General features: G+C 41.8%; 1 protein-coding gene across 7 annotated transcripts in view; it reads left to right on the top strand.

The window, feature by feature from the left end:
* The window catches only part of lrba (LPS-responsive vesicle trafficking, beach and anchor containing), a 184,463-nt gene that overhangs the window by 93,304 nt on the left and 71,513 nt on the right, over positions 1-19,646 (top strand). For 4 of the 7 annotated variants that reach the window (XM_030094715.1, XM_030094717.1, XM_030094718.1 and 1 more), the window contains exons 37-40: positions 12,657-12,781; positions 13,098-13,115; positions 17,555-17,698; positions 19,324-19,460. In XM_030094715.1, coding sequence (XP_029950575.1) covers positions 12,657-12,781; positions 13,098-13,115; positions 17,555-17,698; positions 19,324-19,460 — 424 coding nt within the window. The remainder of the gene's footprint in view (positions 1-12,656; positions 12,782-13,097; positions 13,116-17,554; positions 17,699-19,323; positions 19,461-19,646) is intronic. The other 3 variants (XM_030094721.1, XM_030094720.1, XM_030094716.1) reach the window with 2 other exon arrangements.

Raw genomic sequence — 19,646 nt, 5'->3', positions numbered from 1 at the left:
ATTTTATCACACGTGATGAACACACACTACAGCCTGCCTGTAAATGTAAAAGTGAAAGAAACTGTGCACAGCAGGAGGAAAAAAAAGAAAAGAAAACAACCTTTCTCCAGCTGTGAAAATGAAATCTGGGAACACAAAGACAATATGAAGCTATGATTATGTCCTTTTGTTGCTTTGGTGTAAAAACCCAAGCCCGGCCGCTCACATGCCATAAAAGCGTATTCCCCAAAGTTTCCATTCAATAAAGAGTCTGAAAATGAAAATATTATTTTCTCACAACCTGATGGGAATTGTTGTTTCCTCACGGCAGGCATCTAATATCTTCTGACACAGTGTGACCCGCCTGAATGCAATTTGTGTCTTAATATCCAGCTTACGGCGGCCCTGGCCTCTGGAGGAAAGAGGTGTTAGGTGATTTTCCCCGTTTCCATTCTCTCGCTTCGTCTTCCCGTCTGTCTGTGGCCCTCTCTCACTTTTCACAGCATACAATTCCTTTTCCTCTTTCTCCCCCGCGCTCCTTGTCCTTTTGCTCTCGCTTGTTTCACTATCTATTTCGGTTGTATCACAGAGTGTCCGAGGAGGATTCCCTTTTCCAGACAACAGCCGTGCCTATCATTTCTGCGCCCTTGCCTGTCATCCAGTGTCAAGACGTAGACGGATCCACAGCCGGCCAGACGGGGCGGCTACCTGTTCATCCATGCATTTTTGTCTGAGCACCTTGAGACTCAGGTGTACAACATGGCAGCCTGCTGTCTTTGTAAGACAGGATAAAGTAAATGGATGGCTAGCAAGTCGGCCACAGATGAAATAAGTGACACATATCAGTTTTTTTTTCTCTTCATGTATCCACATCTTCACCCCCCCCCCCCCCCATGACTTTTCTGGAGCAGGGGTCCACTGAGCATCCAGCCTGGTCTGGTGTTTATTTGGGTCAGGAATCATCTTTCATGTACATGACACCTCGACAAAGTCGACAGACAGGGAGGGGAGATGGGGGCAGATGATGGAGAACGCCAACTCGCAGTCTCGGGGGACGGCCACTGCTCCGCTCTCCTTTCCCTCTCATACCTTCTCTTTATTGCATTCTAATAGGCTGACTAATGTACCATGGAAATTCGCTCTGGATGCAGGAAGCTGTGAAAGGAAGAGGAAGGTGGCTGCAGCAGAAAGCAGTGGGAGTGTGATGCACATATTTTTTTTTTTTTAATTCATCAGAACTGTTGTTGACAGTCTATTGATGAAGCCTCTTTGAGGCAAATGCAAACATGAACCAATCTGCATCAGCTTCCTTTATATTTCTAGTTTACTCCAACAATTCTGACCTGCAGCTAGTGCCTCAAAACACACACAGACGCACACACACACACCTCGAGCACCAGCTCCTCTCTCTCTGCTCCTCCTTCCTCGTATAAGCAGCTCATTTTCTGCAGCACCGCTGCTCTAATGGACGCCCTTAGGCTAGAGGCTTCCCAGCCAAGGGACATCCATCTTTTGGCATGTCACACTCCCGCCCGGCAAAAAATCTTTGTGATGTGCACTCCAATTTTTCTTCAGTAAATCAAATCTTCCTTCCTTCAGAAAGACGAATGCTTTAGGGTTGGAGTGTTATAGAGAAAATCAATGCCAGCAAAATTGAAACAGTATGCCCCCGTATTGATCGGCCCTGTGAGATCGAAAACCAACAGCTTTGTAACTGTTCCACTGGACAGTTAGCTGACCTGTAATGGACAAACTATTGATATTAGCATTACTATTTTCTCCTGTGCTACGTCATTTCTCCACTGCACTGTTGAAGGGGAAGAAGCAGAGCAGAGAACGGTCAGGGTTACTCTCAGCTAACGTTTATTTATTTTATTCCTTCTTTTTAGCTAATGATACAGCAGACATAAATATTACAAAGGTTTTTTGCTCCACTGAGCTTTTTACTTCCAGGTTTTATTACATTTTCCTTTCTATGATATGATTCTATGGACAAAGCAAGCCGTTTTAATCAATGTATGATAAATACTTCTTTCCTTTTTCTAATTTTCTTAATTTTTTTTTGAATGCTTATGTTCATGTTCTTCAAATAATGATAGTCTTATTTTATTAGATTAGACTTGACTCCAATCCCAAATTCACAGCATGTACTGCAGCTCATGAAAAATTTCATGTCAGTGTCTTGTGAAAGTGTAGTTAAAAAAAAAAAAAAAAATCCTAAAGCCCAAAGTATGAAGTTTGTTTTTGAACAAAAATAAGCAGCACTCACAATTTAAAAAAAGGCCCACAAATCATCCCGTTCCTTTGTTTTTTTCAAGTTTGATATTCCAGTTTTTCACACTAGATCAGACTGATCATCATTGGTGTCATTTAGTGAGAATCTCAGCCTCAAAGTCGCAGCTGATTAAATGGGTTCAATGAGTCTCATAATTTGATTTATCAGATAATTTAGTTCAAATAAAAACACTGATGCAAATCTTTTTCCTGAAGAAACTGTTATCAGTTTAATTGAGGACATTGTTGGTTTAACATTAGAATTAAGCAAGAGCCCTCTGTCCTCCAGCTAAAACAGGTGTGTTTTCAGTTAATGGGCCATGTACAACTAAATCCTAGTTTGACTCATGAAATATTTTGCTGACAGCCTTGTAATAAAATCTTTCATGGTAAATTCTGAAAAAGAATACATTGCATCCTACAACTGTTTGTTCAATTTTCAGTGCAAATATTTCCCCAAACTCCGCCTCCTGGTGTTGATGCTTAAGCCATTCTACCAGCAGTAAGTATCGAGCTTTCAGTGCTACATAGCCGATATCTTGGCTTCCAACACTGTTGTCATCTGCTGTTCACTTCTGTGTCTTAAATAGGAAGATTGATTATTTTCATGTAAAAACTTCTTCTTCTTTTTTTTTTTTTTTTAAAGAAATCTTTACACTTTGCGATGCCATCCCATTGGCTGGATTGGACTTTTAGGTGCTGTTTATGGCTCATATGACATTGCGTTTCAGAACGCCCGACCTGCAACATAGCGACTTGTCCCATCAGTCAGTAGGTTCGTTTTTCTTCTCTTGTTGAACCACCTTTTCTTGTTTATTGCATCACCGTCCAACAGAATCAGTTCTGCTCAGAGTTGTGCTTACAACAGTGGAGACATTCATGTTCACACTGTATTTTTAGTTTTTTAGATAAACGACTGCATGAGAAGCCGCGGCAGCCAGATTAATCTCCACTTGTATGCTTTCATTCCAGACTTAAATCACAATTATGATACATAATACTGAATGTAATGCATGTGCTAAAGCCAAGGTCTGGACAGTGTCTGCGCAGCCTCACACGTGTGTTTTATGGTCACGCTGCACATTACGGATGCTCGGGTACCATAGATGCAGAGCTGAAAAAGGAAATGGGACTCTGGCACGTCAATGAAGATTATAACCATAGGAAACAAGAACATAACAGTTTAGAATACACTGACGCTCGGAAATGCACGACACGAGAGGGGCAGGAAGACGGAGAAGGGGGCGGGAGATAGGGGGAGAAATATTTGTCACTGGAGGATCAAGAGTGGAAATGGAGACCAAGACAAGGCAGGGACATTTTTCCTGAGACATCCTTTCCTTCCAGTGGCGATACGAACTGAGTGATATCAGTGAGTGATCGTTCACATTTGTGTGTAAAAATGTTAAGTGTGTCATTCTCAATGGACGTAAACGTCTGCAAAGACTGACTGATCACTCCATCAGGTCGTCTTTGTTTCCTGGGCCGGTTGTTGAAATAAATACTATCACTCAAGTTTTACAAAGTTTGTAAATCACATTTTACGATTGTGTGCTGCTTCGATGTTGTGTATTTGTATAGAATATATCATCTTCCAAAATAAGTTTACTTAATGTGACATTGAAAAAATACATTGTCTTTTCGGCCCGAACTGATAATTTTGACCTTAATAGCTTTTTAGTTTGCTTATAAATAAATACTTTTCATCTAAACACAAACATGACCCGATGTACTGAGCGCTGGCAGCTGCAGCTTCCGTCTCATCCGAGGCAGAGACAGTTGTTTCCTTTAGCCCACGTCTCCGCTACTTCAGAACCAATTAGCAGGGGCTCCGGCTGTGATCATCCATCTGCCTTGATGCATTCATAAACGTATCCCATAAACAGAGTCCACCGAAAGCAGCACGAGGCCTGCCTTCATTTACGTTCACCTCTGTAAACGAGAGCCTCTGTTATCACGCAGACATCTCCAGCAACCCAAGTCCTTAAACGGGTTTAACGTGAAAACCCTCCGCTTTATTAATCACGCGCCGTGACATGTGTCTGGGACAGGGGGAAAAAAAAAAAAAAAAGTTGCGACTCGGGACAAAAAGGATGTCCTTCAAGTCTCTGGGGAAACTCTTCAAGCTTGACAGACGTGCGTTCCATCAGTTACATAAAATAACGTGCCACGAGGGCCCTACCATGCTGTCTGGCTCATGGACATGAATTAGAATATAGCCTTAATGATAACATTTACCTCCACTGTATATACAGTACAGTGGCTGGGTCTGTAAGGAATAGCAACAACGTGTCATGGTGAAACATATTAACAGCTGATGATGTCCATATGTTAGAATGGTTAAGTGTTGCAGGGTCGACAGAAACTGAAGAATTACAGTCAGTGAATCACTTAAAACGACAACAAAAAGGAAGGCTTTTGTGGAAAAACAAGCACCTCTGACCTCTGAACATTCTTTTTTTTTAATACATACGTTCAGTTGTTGCCTCCATTTTCTTGGATACAGTAGCCATGGACTGATGGACCATAACATTATGACCACCTGCCTAATCTTGTGTAGGTCCCTCTTCTGTCCCTTGTTGATTATTTTGATTGGTCAGTGAAGCTACTGCTGAAACGGGTCCAGCTGTACCGTAAAGAGCAGGAGGGAGCTGCAGCCGGTGGTGAGGGTCTCCAAATACATCACCAACAGCATTGCCTTCTGGGAAAGACACCACAAGACACCTGACCCCCTTTTGTGGTCATTCAAAGGACCCAACAGACTGTTGACAACCCCTGTTCTGCCTGTTGTACTCTGCAAGCTTATTTAAATCTCTTCAGAAATTAAAAGTTGCTTCTTCGCCTATATGCTTAATAATAATACATTTTCTGTATAGAAGAATGTTATAATTTGTTGTAAAGATGTAATATAATCACATCTTGGTCATAATGTTATGGCATATCAGTGTGTTAAGGTACGAAAGGTTTTTAACTTGACCCTTTTTTTCTTACTCAATTCTTTAAATCCTGTAGTTTGATTTTCCTCTGCTGGCGTTGTCCGTCCTTCTTCTCGCAGCTCTGAAATGTAATAGAATGCTAGTTATGAAGAATGAAAGAGGAGCCTCACCCCAGAAAGACCAATTACAGCATGGAGCCTCCGTGCCTCGCTGCTCACAGCCAGACAGCTCTCTGTAGCAACTCTCAGATTTATGAGTTTCATATACCCTTAAGAAAGTATATGGCCTTGGTGGAGCAAGGTCGCGATAAAAGGGGGACTGATCAATATCTGAATGAAAAGCCATTTGGGAAGTTTTTAGGGTTTTTTTTTCTCCCCTCCTTCCTTTCTTCCTGGATGCAATATCTGCGGAGTATCGATTGTCCGGGGCCAGTAGTTAGTCAGAGACTATCTCCTTTGACTAACCCCTTTCGCAGCGTGTCAGCCGCCCCCCCTCCTTGCTCTTGATAGATTGGTATGCTTCCAGCCACTGTAATTACACCATGGGACCAGCAGGTCATTTATTTTGCTACTTTCAACATTTGCCAAAAAAAAAAAACACACTTTTATCTGAAGAAGCCAGAACATTCGTGAGCAACCAAAGCAAGAGAAGGACACATAAAGCACCAGGGTTTCTGAAGCAGAGAGCTCAGCAGTGTGAAAACTGAGCATCTTGCTTCAAGTTGCAGATCTTTAGCTCATCGTCTCCTGTTTGAGTCTGAGTTCAAGTTCAGCAATCCAACCAGAGGAAGAAACGGGTTCTGATAATATACAAATAGAACAAATTACTGCTTATTTTCTTTCTGGAGGTCATTTATTCCGTACGACTCAGAAGTTACTGAGCTCTAATTTAAAAAAAAAAAAAAAAAAAGAAGAAAAAGGAAAAAAAAATGCCACAAAAAAATGGGAGTAATTCTCTAAATCAGGGGCACACCTGTGCAGGGCAACGATCCATGAATTGTTAGAACAGATAAATACTACAAAATGAATTAAACTTTGTACATATAGAAAAAAAAAAAAATCTCAATTTGGGCAGATATTCCTTTAAAAAAGAAGTACGTACCCTATATAATTAGACTTACTGGTTGTAATCTTCTCCATGTGCGCGCGCGCACACACACACACACACACACACACACACACACACACACACACACACACACACACACACACACACACACACACACACACACACACACACACACACACACACACACACACACACACAGTACTGTAATGGGCCCTATGATGGAGAGAGGGGAGGAGGTGCTCATGAATAGCAGGCAGGCTGTGATGAGATTGTAGAGCCTTGCGATTCTGTGAAGCGCGCGCACACACACACACACACACACACACACCAGAGTTTCAGTATTAAACTGCGTTGTAATGATAAAGAGGCAAAGTATGATTTGTTTATTGCGAGCCTCTTAGCGTAAAATATAAAATATTTTTTAATAAAAATTAAATGGTTTTTTTTTGTTTGTTTTTTTAGTTTTCCGTAGGTTTTAGATATTTTTTTGTTTTATTGCCGCTCTCCTTAGTTGATTTTGGCGTTTTGGCATTTTAAACTTAAACCATGGGCCCCGTGTTTGTGTTATAAATGGGAACCTTCAGACTGAGAAAGCCGTCTTTTAGACTCGCAATCTCGACTGACCTTGAGCTTCTCCCCGCTGTTTTTCTTTTGGGGTGTGCTTGAAGCGTGGGTATGTGTTCAGATTTGTCAAACCATTCAAGATCAGCTCTGAAAGCTAGAGGTCAGAAGATTATTACAATGGGGGCAGTAATGGCAGAATTATGCAACTGGAGTCCAGTGGATGCCCTCATTACATTGCAGCAGTGGTGATAAATGGTCTTAAATGCATGTTGTCAAAATCAGAGGAAAAATGTGACTCTTCATCAAAAATACAGATGGCTCCACTTCAGTTAGTATCGCGCTGGAAGCCTTTCTACACAATTTAGTATGGAACCGATACGTCACAGAGCAGTAAGGGAAACCAGTCTGATATTGGAGAACAAAAATATGTTTTGTTTTGTTTTTTTCTAATTTATTTACAGCCTATTTATTTAAGTTCTTTTTGGTCAGTGTTTAGCACGTTTTGGTTTTTACCTCCCATGAAATCTGGTGTAATTAGTGTCTAATTGTCAGGCTTTTGTTAGTAAATTTACACTGAGTGTAATTGCTGCTAATTGGAAGCCTTGCACTAAGCTGGTGGTAATTAGACCTTGATTTGCATTATTTCATGCGACTGCACGGCGTTGTGGGAAGTCTGCAGCCCCTCGCCGTCCACCCGTGGGACCTCTTTGATCTTCGCACGCTGGTGGTGTTGCAAAGATGCAGCGTCTCGCTATGTTTTTTTTCTCCTTTTTTCTTTTTTTTTATTCTAGAGCACTTTTTGAAAGCTCTTGGATGGATTGGAGTTAATTGGGAGGAGTGGAAGGTGCAAACATTGGCGGGGTAATAAGAGTGTGTGCCGACGGCAGATTCAGTGAGTTACCATGAGAGTGATAAAACCAAAGGATGTGTGCAAACAAGGGCTTTTTCTTGGTTCCTGTGGATTCCTCAGTTCACTTGTTTTTCTCTTTGACCTCATAAACGATCGGTTGTTGAATCTAATGCAACGCCAGAGTTCTATTAGAAAAAATAAATAAATAAGTGACTTGATTCTGTGATTAATAGCAACGATGGGTCAAATTGCATGTGATATGATAGAAATGTTGCCACGTCTGTGACCCGAACCTCACCTCTGCTAAATCTTGTAAACAACATTAGCTGCAGCAAATTAACATACACACATATAGATGGTCTCCTGTACACCTCATCGCAGTGGGGAGGATAGGCATTAATGCACATGTAGAAAATCACTCCGGCACGACTTAATCATGCCAAACGATTTCAGTGGGAAGGTGTTTGGTCCTGTTTCATTTTAATTTGAGTCTGGAGATCCCATCGACGCGCTCGCCGCTACCCGTTTGTCAAAGAGCCAGTGCGCCAGCATCCAGTCGTCGACATGACAAACCCTCAATCTAGCTCTCCCGTTTCTTCTAAACACATGGCTTATGCAAATCAAAGCAAAATGATCTTGGGGAGGCCAGCAATGTTTGAGCAATTTGAGTCCTGCCAATAGGAAGTGGCATTAATATAAAATAAGCAAGGGGGGGAAATCTCCCGTGCATATGCAGGTCTCATTGACTGTACCCAAATTAATTTAGCAGAAAGCTTATAAATGACTGTTTGTGCCAAAGTGCAGCCGCTTGTAGTGATATATGAAAACATATCCGCTTCGCATGTCCTGCTTGCTATGATAAAGGTCATGTGAGTATTTACATACCATCCGGAGCTGCGAATGTAAACATGCAGAATTATATTTTCCTTTACTGCTTTGCCAAAAATACTGAATAAAAATGAATAATGAAAAAGAAATGTGAAATAAAATTCTTACTTTCTTAGTCACATTCTGTTGTTTCAAAAAATAAAGATGAAATTGGGGGGGGAGGCTGGCTTTTAACATTGTGAGAACACTATAGAGCGTCGGTCTCTGGACAATCCTGTGCCAGCAGATCTTGATGGATGGTCATCATTTGTCCTTGTCAGCAAATGGACAATAGTCCCATTGAAATACGACTGCTATCAAACTTTCAGGACCTGCACAGAGAATCTATTAACATGTTTAAACTGCCTGTTTTACGGCAATAATAATCAAATTTTGGGCCTCATACACAACTGCTTTGACCCAGTAATTACAGTGATATATGATGATTAAGTAGGTGACGTGGGCTTGGAGTTGTTTGCATTACATTGTTTTTAATGCCACATTAGTGTTTTTACTTAAAATGAGATTAAACCTCATCGAGTCCCTAAGGGTGCATGGGAAAGTATCACAACGCTTAACAGGAATTCACAAAAGCTATGACAAACATTCTGGGGCAAGAAAGTGAAAACAAAAGCAGAAAAATGAACTGTACATTTTATGTCACAGGAACCGTGTCAATATTTTAACCTGGACAATCTAACTGTGCAAACAACAAAAGAAATGGCAAGATGAATAATAACAAGCAAAATGATTCCTGATAAAATGAAAACCTTTGGAATCGTGATTGTTTGATTTTTTTTTCAGATTCATATACTGCAGCAGTTCACTTCCTGTCCATTCACTGCATGTTGCTCATCTCATTTTCCCTTGAAATGAACAAACAAAGACGCTCAAAATCTAAATATCAAACAAAAAGCGATGTATAACGATACTTCATGCTTGTTTATTATCAAATGAATGGTTTGTGTAGCTTTCTTTGCCCTTCACTTTTCTAAACCTACGCATTTCCAAATCAGCATTTCGTTAATCCCAAACCAGGTTCCAGACTGAACAATCCCCACAATCAAACCATTTGTTTTCTGTCACCTCACCAAGCCAGATCTACTTGGACGGCAGCTCTGTTTTGATGTAAACTGAGAATTTAGTAGAGCAATTGAAATCTCCCATCAAATATATCTTTGCAGAAGTGTTGACGGTTTGTATTGAGTTTATTTAATTGACGGCGTAACTGTTTTGTAAAACGATTGAGGGTTCGAAGTAACACGAGGGCCACATAAAAGGAAAAACATTTGTCTCGTGTGTTGGTAAACTCCTTTAAATTTACAGCTGGGACTTCTGAAGAGCATCCAAAAGACGTTTCAAAAAAAAAAAAAAGAAAAGAAAATGGAAGAAAAAAGGTGATTACTATTTACTACCTCACATAAAACTCTCCCGGACTCTTGTTTCATCGGTAGCCAATGTGGTCTGCATTAGAAAAGGTTGGAATGGCTTAACATTTCCTCTTTGACACACATAAACACAGAGCCTCGCGGAGGGCGTGGAAGCACTGATGTGTATCTGAGTGTTGCTCAGACTTTAGAAGACACACACGCAGCCGCTGCCTCCGGCTTCCAGCACTTTCATCTCCCGACGACAGTCACTCCAGGCTTAACAAGCCGTCCTTCCAGACGCCTTTTATGGCCAAACTAATTACTAATTACACAAGTGGTTGGCGTGAGCCGCAGCACAACGCCGGCCCTTTTGTTATTTTAATTGTTGTTATTTTGAAAAATGGTGCTTCCGTAAATTCTGCCGAGGATGCCCTGGGAGGATGGATGAGCCCTGAATAATTTATTATCTTTGTGGAAACACACTCGGTGTGTGGTATGGGGGGGGGGACACGTAGCGCAGTACATCTCCATTCTTGTTACGGCGGCACTCGGGCCGGGGATTGATGACGAGGTATCTTTCACCTCTCCCAGCGCCTCGTCATTAGGACTTCCAGTGTCGCCCGCTGGATGAATATGACTGGCAAGAGGTGCCCCCTCTGCAACCACCCACCCATCCAGCCGTGCCGTGACTAATTACTCCAGCCAATGGTTCCCCCTCCTGATGGATTAATGCGTATTGTGCGAATCGGACAGATCCCCACCTCCCCACCCCCCCCTCCTCGAGATGAGAGACGAGCGCATCCAGATCTGGAGCCGCACGCCACGCACGACCTTGATAATTATTTTCATAGATGAATACCGTTGCGGGCAGGATGATGAAGTGTGCCATTTGCGTTCAGAGACTATCACATGCAAACACAGAGCGCCGTCTTTGTCACCGGTGAGAAATCTGGCCGCGCGCAGGCCGGCGTCCCTTGTGTCTCTGCAGCCTTCATTCTGCAGGCGTGCACCAGCGTTCCAGTTCATGCCTCTGAATATGCAGCATTTATCCTTTTTTTCTTTTCTCTTCCCTTTCTCCTCTTGACTCCTCACTCCATAATTAAGCATTTTCTTGTTTTGTAGCTCTCCGTGCTCTCACTCTCTTCTGTGCACTGAAATAAAATGCGCCCTACAGATTTAAAAATGTGAGCAGCAGCCGCTCTCCACTCGTCATCGAGCCTTTCGAGACCGATTGTTTGGTGCAGATAAATCAAATAATCAATGGTTTTCATTAGCCCGGGCATACAGGGTTTTAAAGGACCCGCTTGGAAATTGTATTTATTTTCTTGCGTAAAGCTCCTTTCCCTTTTAGAGGCCCCTGTGTGATCATTGGTGTTGGGCTGAAGATTTGTGAGGAGCCCCCGGCCAGAGCAGCGTTCAAGAGTAGATCACAGAAAGTATGCTGGGGTTCTCCCGTCACAGCCGCCGCCACCGAACCCATAAACTGTCCTCCAATAACTTTCACTTTTACAGGATCGACTGAAGCCATTTATAAAACATGCTGGTGTTTTTCACATTTTTACTTATATTTTACCAATGATTGTCTTTCTATAGATGTTATTTACATTATTTAGCTTCGCTGACTGGAGCAGAAGAAGTTTCAATGCGAAATATAAAATAAAACCTGATATTTTGTAGGGAATTTCTAAATTTATGCATAAGGTTACAGTGTTTCAAGATTCAAGTTCCAACATCAAGTCAATCCAAGACCAGGATTTCCTGAATTCCTTATTTTTATCATGCAAACCTTTAGGTCAAGGAAAATGAACGTCTGACTGCAGTGAGTCAGGATTTAGTCTCACTGAAGACTCTACTGCATGTTGTTTTCTCTCTCTCCACCTAAGCTCTTAATTTTTTGCAAATGTTTTATATTTCAAAGAGAAGTAGATTTTCTCATGTTGGAGATTAAAGTTAACAATGAAAATAGACTTACAATATTGAAAAAAAATAATGTAGGGCAGATCTTTGTGAGCATTGTTGTGCTTTCGGGTGTTGCTAATGACTGTTATGCGTCTCTTTTATTTAAATTGCTTCCAAAACAAAAATGCTAATTGATTTTAGACATTTACCAGAGTCTACATTTTGCAATCCAGTATAGCCGTGAGTCCTCATTAAAACTTAACACTTTCTTTTCCTGGAGAGTTCAGTGATTTGCTGACTAGGTTGCGTGAGGAGAGATGTAAATTGCAAAGAAAAACGGAGACTACAGGCATTGATTAATATTGCTGATGCCGTCCATCCCCCTCTTTCCTCTTGTAATGGCCTTTCCCCCTGATCCTGCCGGCCATGAGTCCTGACAGGAGGCATCCTGCTGGGCCTGAAATGAGCCTCGAATGGAAGCACGTGCCGCAGAAGTTTGTGGAAAATGACCGCGCCGTCATTCGCCTCCCTCAGCTGTGATGGTGCTTACTGACTCATTTTACCTCCTCAAAGAAAGTGGAGGAAAAAGGAGGCCAAGAAGGGGAACACCTTTGCCTCCAGATGGAGATTCTGTCATTGTTGACAGCAGGGATACAAAAATTTCTGGTCTTGGCTTGTGTATAAGCGAATGTTTTTTCAAGAGAATTTCAGAGGGTTAAAAAAAAAAAAAAGACTCCAAACACAATGCTGGCTTTATGCACACTCGCTCGGACCAAGTGCTAATGCCGGGCTGCTATACCATGCTGGCTGGTAATTGCTAACACATGTGCTACCTCTGTCTCGCTGCAGCCGGCCGAGGGAGTTCTGGCGCCTGGACTACTGGGAGGACGATTTAAGGCGGCGACGTCGCTTCGTCAGGAACCCCTTCGGATCCAGTCACTCAGAGGCTACCCTCAAAGCCGCCGCGGAACACGGTCAGTCCCGTCCGCCCCCACCCCCCCCCCCCCCACCCCCCCCCCCACCCCACTCACCTGGTGGGAGCACCCCGTACAAGGCAATAAAAATTAGCCCTCCCGTTGCAATAAAAGATTTATTGTACCGCGGCACACAATAAAATAGCGCCTGCATTTGAATTTCACACAGGTAATTTCATACTGTGCCTGCCCATTATGCAAATGTGAATTAATACAAGTGTCAGCTTGCTTTATTCAGAAAATCAGTTGTGAAATGAGTGCTTTACGAATGCCGTGACATGAAATTTTATTCATTCTTCTCTTCTTGGCTGCACAACAGTGGCTGATATCAGTGGTGAGTAACACGTACACTCCCTCCTCTTTCTTTTTTTTTCCTGCCTCAAGAAAAGTTGAAAGACTGACTATTTTGGGAATAAAGCTTTTAATACTTTTCTTTGTGGGACATCTGGACACACCAGGAGTTTGTTGTCACAGAGAAATGTATTATTAGGCGTTTAAGTCCACAGAGAATTCTGTCTAACTTATGGCTTTAATTGTTCAACAGTAATGTCTTATTGGCCCTTTAGGTCAATTATTATACTCCAAAAAACTCGTATAGCGAATGCTTTTGGCATAGAAATGGAAAGAGGCACCTTGGGATGATTAAATGTAGTAATTACTTGAACGTTCACTGATTTTTAATCTCTCCATGATTCCAAAACCGAATCAAAGGTTAATCACTTTGCACTTCTTTAACATTGTTAATTCACAGGAGCATTCCCATGTCTGCGTGACACATGTCCTCTGTATTCAGACTAGGAGCAGCATTTTTCTTCTCGAGTGCATGCACGCCTTCATTTCTGCAAATATCCATCACACATCAGGGTTTGTAATCATCTGTCCTGCCGGGATTGCACAAACCGGTGGAATCTATTACTTTCCTTCCCCAAAAAAGCTGAATGTTAGCCTGTGGACCCGAAATGGCCTCAGTGTTTCACCCGCACAAGAACTTTTAAATGAGGCGTCCTTCCCAAAGACAAATGGCAGGTGTGACAGGAGTCAATAAGGACATGATATGAAAGCATTAGGCGCCGGGGACCCTGGGAGACTTCTGCTCTGCAGCGTGGAGGCAGCTGGGGAGCAACGCCAGCGTCCAGCTGGTCGCTGTTCTTCTGGAGCACGCCCCTGAATTTCCACTTTCCAACTTAATTCCTCCATGTTTTCCGCTCAGCTTGGTCATGACAGGGAACAGACGCATCACTTACGCTCTGTCGTTGCCTCCTCTTATTTTTTTTTTTTTTTTAATGCACCCTGGTTTGCAGAGACATTTGGTCTGGTGTTCGATTTAAATTCTCAAATTATTCCAGTGGACGTGCTGTTTTATATTTATCACTGGGGGAAGAAGACAAATTCTCGCAAACAACATTTGGTTTCAAAGTCAAGTCTGAGTAAAAATAGCCGGCGGCCGGTTGCGGAAAGGGTACGCTACCTCATGAGAGTACGCTGCTTGGCTGAACTATGGGAATATATCATTAAAATAACTCTTTGACATTGAAGCCTGACGGCATCCATTTTCTGATGTAACCTTTCGTCTTGTTTTAGTCGACCCGACATTTGTTACGGAAGTGCAGCTCAAGACGAGAATGCAGGCCCGAGTTTTCAAACGGAGCACAAAGGTCATATCTGGCTGTAATTATATTCATCAGATGCAGAGGGGGGAAAATGCAGTCTCACTCCCTAAGAAAATATTTAGCATGAGATCAAGCCTGAATTTACCCTCATTTAGTAGCTACTTGTGGCAGCGCGTTTCAGATCTCCAGCTGGATCATACAGTTGAGAGCAAAGGGGAGAAAATCTGAGTATTTATTTGGTGGTATATTGTTTTAGAATATTTCTTTTCCCCTCTTTTGAAAGCCAACGGGGCTTTACAGTACGTGTTTCTTCAAAACACGAAGAAAAATGTGCATTTCTGAAGTAAAAGATACAACTGTTATCATTCATACTGCGCCAAAATGACTTCCACAGGAGAGCGTGCCGCTGCCAGTAGGCTTGAGTAGGCTGTTATGTATTTATGGCTGGAAAGAACCATCTTTCCTGGGGATTGATTTGGTCTGGTCCCGGGCCCGTGTACCCGAGGTGGCAGAGTAAATACCTGAAGACTAATGTCTCTGTTCTGGTAATCAATACTCGCCTCATGACCACACTCCTGGCTACGCTCCCGTTAAAAACAAATTTGTTAATTCTGACAATTTAATTGCTGTGTCCAAGCATGCCTTGAGTTGCATAAGCAGGTAGTTGAACCTCTCAGCCAGGGGGAGGAAGGCTCTTGGAAAAAGTGTAACCTGTTGGGTTTTTTTATGTACGTTTGTGCTCGCCGGGGTGATGAGTGATGAGGCTGAAGTGCACGGCGGCTGGACTGCTCTCTTAATGTGGCAGGCTTGCTTATTAAATAGATTGTTCATCATTTTAATTGTTTTGAATTATCCTGCAATTTAGTCGACTGAAACTGATGATGCCTAAAGATTGAAATATTCATTTTTCTTCCACCATAATTTTTTTTTTTAACTCATTATGATTTTCCTTTTAAACTTTTAATTTAATCCTATAATTTCAGTCACACCATCTTTTTGACTCTAAATAATATATAAACTGAAGTAGAAGTCTAAATGTACCTGAGTTGGCACGCTCTTTATGATCTCCCAACGACAAACACACACACACACACACACACACACACACACACACACACACACACACACACACACACACACACACGCACACACGCACCCACATGTGTAATCACACAAAACCCAAACCTCAGACTTGTCAAGTTAAAAGTAGGGGAAAAAAATAAACAGTGTCTACTCGGGGAATAGAAAAGCTAAGACATTAGCACGTAGCCTGTCACTTACGTCCATGTTACGTGTTTATGTATCTGGTAATAAGTGACAAAAGTTTAGTCAAAGGAGCTGTACTTAATAACTAATCATCCACTGTGTTTTCTGCTGGTTTTCATTGTTGCAGTTGTGTGTGGCTCATCACCAGGCGCTATTAATAACCCCTGCGATTTTGGGTCGCAGTGTGTATTTGTAAGGCTTGATCCTGCATGTTTTTGTGCTCATCTTAATTCTGGAACAAGAACTGCTGAGCGTGCACCGCGAGGAAGTTCAAATACATCTCTGTTTTTAAGCTCATCTGACAAGTCCTCTGTCCACTTGCTTGGTGCGAACACAATGGCATGTGGTACATATTAGGGGAGCTGGTAGTAATTTCAGTGCTGCTAACTAAAGAATCCTCCAGGGAGGCTTAATTACAGGAAGGCCATTCTAAATATCAGTGAGCCGCATATTTTCCATGACAAGAGATTTTTTAAGTCTTGCTCTCCTAGCAGTTTCAGGGCGTACGGGCTCCACGGCATAGCCGTGCATTTTTAGGAAGTGCAACTAATCTCTCACATCTCGGGTGATGATGACAAAGAGAAAGTGCTCACTTTTCCCAGCATGCACCATTAAAACGCAGATACACGCACGGAAGCATCAAAAGCTCTCGCTCTTTGACCAGTTCTGTTTACAAATATGGAGGTCTAGCCAAGACAGCCTTTTTGTGTGTGTGTGTGTGTGTGTGTGTGTGTGTGTGTGTGTGTGTGTGTGTGTGTGTGTGTGTGTGTGTGTGTGTGTGTGTGTGTGTGTGTGTGTGTGTGTGTGTGTGTGTGTGTGTGTATCTTTACCATGCACCACTGGGAAATGCACGGCTCTGTAAATGTTTGCAAGTGACCCTTTTTCTTAAATAATCTATTTGCAACCTCAAGTCATCCTGAGTTCCAGTCAAAGCGGGTGGTGTGCGACCGTTTGTGCGACCATAAGTTTGTTTGAACATGTTTGGATAATCTTCATGTGAAATGGTGATTGTTTTGATGTGTGTTAAAAACTCAGTATGTATTTAGGATTATGCCTTCCTCTCCACACATTTTCTTGACATGTACTTTTTTTTTATTATTATTATTTGCCTGGCTGCCAAAAACAAATCAGTCAATCTTAAAAAAAAAAAAAAAAAAAAATCTGCAACTTAATTGTTAAAATCAAAGTTAAGGTATAATTTAACCAACTGCTGCCTCCAAACACTCAGTCAAAACACTTGATCCGCTCATAATGAGCAGGTCAAGATGTCACTTAGTTATTATGCTTCGTGCACTTGTTTTGAGCTGACCAAAGTAAAACAGTGTGCAAGTTATATCCCAAAATGTACCTGTTGTCACATTTTTATGAACGCTGTGTAAAACCATTTAAAACTGGGAAATAAACCCAATTGGATTTTGTCTGTAATAATTACTAAACTGGTAATGTACTATTTAGAACCAGTAGCTTAAAACAGGGGGAAATTACTTATTTACAACTTTAATGAACTTTGACATCAACAGTCATTTTGTCATTTTCCTGGTATTTGCATTAGATGAGAAATTGTTAAACTATTTGAAAAAATATTAGTTAAGACTTTTGTGCACACTTCAAATTGAAGAATAAAGCCTTCTTGAATGTAATTCTCATGTGATGTGGATCACAAATCCGAATTATTTTGAATAACTGCTTTTGATTACTCTTTCTCATCTAAATCAGCATCAGGTTCTTCATCTCTATCTTTCTTTATTTTGTTTTCCTTTTTGCCTTTTATGTTCATGTTTCCATCAAATTTCCATAAAATCACAAAGAAAATAAAGCCTGTTACATGCAGAAATGTAATTAATAACTTTGTGTTATTATAAATACAAAATAATGAGGCTTTTCCCCCCATTTCTAGCATCAGAAGAGGATGTTCTCAAAGGCAAGCAGTCCATCAGGGGTCCGGCTCTCGGGAACCAGAATTCAGAGAGCGAGACCTCTCTGGACGGAGATGAAGACACCCTGTCATCTCTGGAGGAGAAGGATCTGGATAACTTAACGGGTAAAGGTGGAGCTCTTCTTCCTCACCTCTCACACCTATTTTAGTCATCCTCCCCTCCCTCCTTTATCTTTAATCAGTTGCCATCCAGACTAGAGAGAAACACTGTAGTTTTCACTCACTGTCTTGTCCTACAAGTGCACGACTTTTTTTTTTGAACACTTTTGGTTCTTCAACTCATAACAGGTTATGATAATTGTTTGCCTGTGATTAAACTTTTTTTTTTACACTTCTATATAAGTTATTTTTAAATCACTGTCTCCTTGAGCATTTTTTTTCAACTGAACATATGTTTTTATTAGCACACAGAATTATACATGTGGTCCATTTGGTTCATTATTGCTTCACTAACCAGTCAATGTCATGGTGCAAAATGCAATATTAGCTGTGTGTTAAACATGCCTACAGGCCTGAACAGTGTTTGCACTTTTTACAAACTCAGAAATCGCAGGGTTTACCCCAGGATTGTGTGTATGATGTGTTGGTTGGTTGCAAGATAAACAGTTTTCTTTTAATAGAATCTTTAACTTTATTCTTACATGATCAGAGATTTATAAAGTGCCCGTGTACTGACTTTGATGCCTTTTTGCCAATTTCCAGACTTTTAATGAGTTTTTTTGCCAAGAGGAGCCTAATTAAATATCATCGTCAGTTAATCGGATTGCAGTGTAATCCGCATCATCATGTGCAGTGACAGCACCCAGCAGACTAAGCTGCAGTAATGGGGCTCAGAGTGCTATTAAAATAATGCAGCTGGATGACAATGGGATTACGGCTTGGATCCTGTCTAATAAAGTGATATATACAGCGAGAATTGGTCTGGAACTTAGTCTGAGGAGGCGCAGCCTCTCCTCTTTAAGCAGCTGTCTGTTCCAGGTGTAATTGAATGTCTTTGAGTGAACGCAAAGAAAAAGAAAAAAAAAAAGAAAAAGAGAAAATGTTATTTCAACCCACGGATAACATGTCAGTACTCACGGGGTTCACGGGGAGGCAGAGGACTGGAGATATATCTGCTTATGCGCTCGGTTTGCGCGAAGTCTGAGGGTGCTGGGGGAAATCAAGCCCGCGGCTCCGGAGCGCACATGTGCAGACACAATGCCTCCTCACATGTGCGGAGCTCCCCTGAGCCGGACCCTCATTGTCATAGCGGCATAAATTAAGATTGATGAGAGATGAAACGCTGCGTCTCCAGGAACCCAAAAAAAAAAAAAAAAACGCAATCGATCTGAGATTGACTGACACTTTTGACAATAATGCGTTAAATGTATATTTTAAACACCGCATGTTATTTAAAGTGAACTTTAAACTAAACATGCGCAAATCTTATGTTGGATTTGTCAATCAATTGCTCAGTTAGGAAACTGTTTTTTTTTTTAATACTGTAAATGGTGAGAGTTAAAATCAGCTTAAAAATTTGACTGAAATAGTTGTAATGTTTTGCGGCCTTATTTACACCACTGATCCAATTCAATTGAACGTCCAGTTTGCGTCCTCAGCTTATCTTTGCAAGGCATCGATTCGGTTTTCTAAGTTTAACCCGACACACACGCATACACACACACCGGGGAGGAGCAGGAGGAGGGAGCCGGGCTTGCTGGTGTGGTGACCGGCTTGTGTTTGTCCCGCAGGCCCGGTGAACCTGAGCACCAGCGCTCAGCTCGTCGCTCCGGCCGCGGTGGTGAAAGGCACCCTGTCCATCACCGCGTCCGAGCTCTTCTTCGAGGTGGACGAGGAGGAGGCCAGCTTCAAGGCCATCGACCCAAAGGTGAGGGACCCACGTGCCGCGCTGTCACCCAGAAAGGCCACGCGCAAATGTATTTCTCCTAACAGCAAGCTGATTTCTTCCAAAGTGTTTTCATTAATGTTGGAGTTAAAAAAAAAAAAGATCTATAGTTGCAAGTGTAGAGATACATGCAATATTGTGTTCTGTCAACTGTTGACAACATGTGAT

Source organism: Salarias fasciatus, chromosome 6 (assembly GCF_902148845.1).
Source record: "Salarias fasciatus chromosome 6, fSalaFa1.1, whole genome shotgun sequence".
Lineage (NCBI taxonomy): Eukaryota > Metazoa > Chordata > Actinopteri > Blenniiformes > Blenniidae > Salarias > Salarias fasciatus.
Note: the sequence above shows the minus strand (reverse complement) of the source record. Positions and strands in the feature narration are given on the sequence as shown.